At 59.1% G+C, this 1,661-nt stretch overlaps 1 protein-coding gene across 1 annotated transcript in view; it reads right to left on the reverse strand.

Annotated features, from left to right (window-relative positions):
* Positions 1 to 125: 125 nt before the first annotated feature.
* Positions 126 to 1,661, reverse strand: part of ASIC1 (acid-sensing (proton-gated) ion channel 1) — a gene marked incomplete at its 3' end in the record, with an annotated part of 2,982 nt that continues 1,446 nt past the window's right edge. Inside the window, exons 3-9 of the mRNA XM_009069206.1 lie at positions 1,638 to 1,661; positions 1,065 to 1,192; positions 805 to 872; positions 676 to 758; positions 534 to 590; positions 303 to 456; positions 126 to 217 (exon numbers count right to left, since the gene is read on the reverse strand). Coding sequence (XP_009067454.1) covers positions 126 to 217; positions 303 to 456; positions 534 to 590; positions 676 to 758; positions 805 to 872; positions 1,065 to 1,192; positions 1,638 to 1,661 — 606 coding nt within the window. The remainder of the gene's footprint in view (positions 218 to 302; positions 457 to 533; positions 591 to 675; positions 759 to 804; positions 873 to 1,064; positions 1,193 to 1,637) is intronic.

The raw sequence follows: 1,661 nt of genomic DNA on the forward strand, positions 1-1,661 counted from the left end.
TAACCCTAACCCTAACCCTAACCCCAGTGCCTTGGGGACAGGGCCACAGGGTCAGGGCCAATGTGAGACCACCTTGTTAGGTGGGATGGTGTCTGGGAGCTGCCACTGCAGCCACCAACACTCACCCAGCAATCCAGCCACCTCGTACGCCTTCTTCTGCTCGATCGTCTCGTAGTTCAGGGCTTCGAAGAAGATATCCAGCACCAAGATGTTCTCCCTGTGCAGGACAGAAGTGGCATCAGGCTGAGATTTGGGCTGGAGGGACCAGATGTCACTCCACCACCACAGCCACAGCACGTTACCCGATGTACTGCTCCGACTTGTTGTACTTCTTGGCCAAGTACTTGGCCGAGGCCTTGCTGGGGATCTTGACCATGGAGAGCTCTTTTCCGTAGCGTGTCATGTTGCAGGGCATCTCACAGATGCAGTACTCGTTGTCCTTCTCCACCAGGAAATCTGGGAAAGGAGGGGGAGGGAAGGGATGAAGAGATGGAGAAACCCAACACCCACAGCTCCATCCCACGGGGCCTCACCTAGGGCTGGATCCGCACATTCCTTATACTGCTCCGGGGTGCAGTAAGGGGCATCGCCTGAGGAGACACAAAGCAGAGCTCCAGGTGGGATCACAGGGGTGAGCTGAGCCCAGGGGGGCCAGGCCTGGCACGTGGGGCTCACCTGGCATGTGCACCATGCGGCAGTTGCAGTTCTCGGCCAGGTACCGCGTCTCGCAGTCCAGGCGGCAGGCGGTCAGGCTGTAGTCAGTGAAGAAGTCAGACTCGATGGGGGTGGCCTTGCAGTCCCCAGGTGTCGTAGAACTCCGAGTCGCCTGCCACGGCCTTGCAGTCACCCCAGGGAGGTGGCAGGTAGATAAGCTAGGAAGGAGCAGAAGCCAGGAATGAGGAGAGAACTCCCCACAGCCTCCAGCATGGCAGAGGGGACAGACACACTCGTGGCACCAGTTCTCTGGGCTGAGTAGGGGGATGGATACAGGGGCACGGGGAGGAGGCTCCACAAGCCACAGTGAGGGTGGGAAGGAGCATCCCAGACCCACCCCTAGTCCCTACCCGCTGCTCCTGGCAGGACACGAAGGTCTGGAATCCAGGAGCCACCCCAAATCCCAGCTGGTCGATCAGCGGGGGCTCGTCCTGGCTGTGGATCTGCACCTTGATCCCGGCTTCGAACGAGGTCTCGTCTGCAGCAGAGAGAAGTGGGGTGAGCATGGTGCTGTCTCCAACCACCCAGCCTGCTGCAAGAGGGACCAAAACCTCTGCCCCCCACACCTCCCCTGAGCCAACTCCTTTGGCCATGTGTCCATCCATCTGTTTGCAGCACCATGTCCTTGCCCCCTCCACCCCTGACCCTCCTGCTCCTGGCTCAGGAGTGCAGCAGGGAAAGTGTTTGTCTCTATTTATAAACAAGTGGTGGTTGTGAGTCTAAAGGATGGGGAGTTGCCATGGCGAAGAGCAAAGACAAGGAGAAAAGGGAAAGAAAAGACTTGAAGCGATGAGAAATCAAAGGAGGGAAGAAGAGGGAGGCTCAGGGATGTGGAGCTGTGGGCTAGGGAGCTGGGAAGGGGCTGGGAAGCACCCCAGGAGCTGCTGGTGACCTGCTGGCAGAGCCCTGGGGGAGTGGGTTACCTGTTTCCCCCCACACTGGCAGGT

Source organism: Acanthisitta chloris, unplaced genomic scaffold, assembly GCF_000695815.1.
Source record: "Acanthisitta chloris isolate BGI_N310 unplaced genomic scaffold, ASM69581v1 scaffold16942, whole genome shotgun sequence".
Classification (NCBI taxonomy): domain Eukaryota; kingdom Metazoa; phylum Chordata; class Aves; order Passeriformes; family Acanthisittidae; genus Acanthisitta; species Acanthisitta chloris.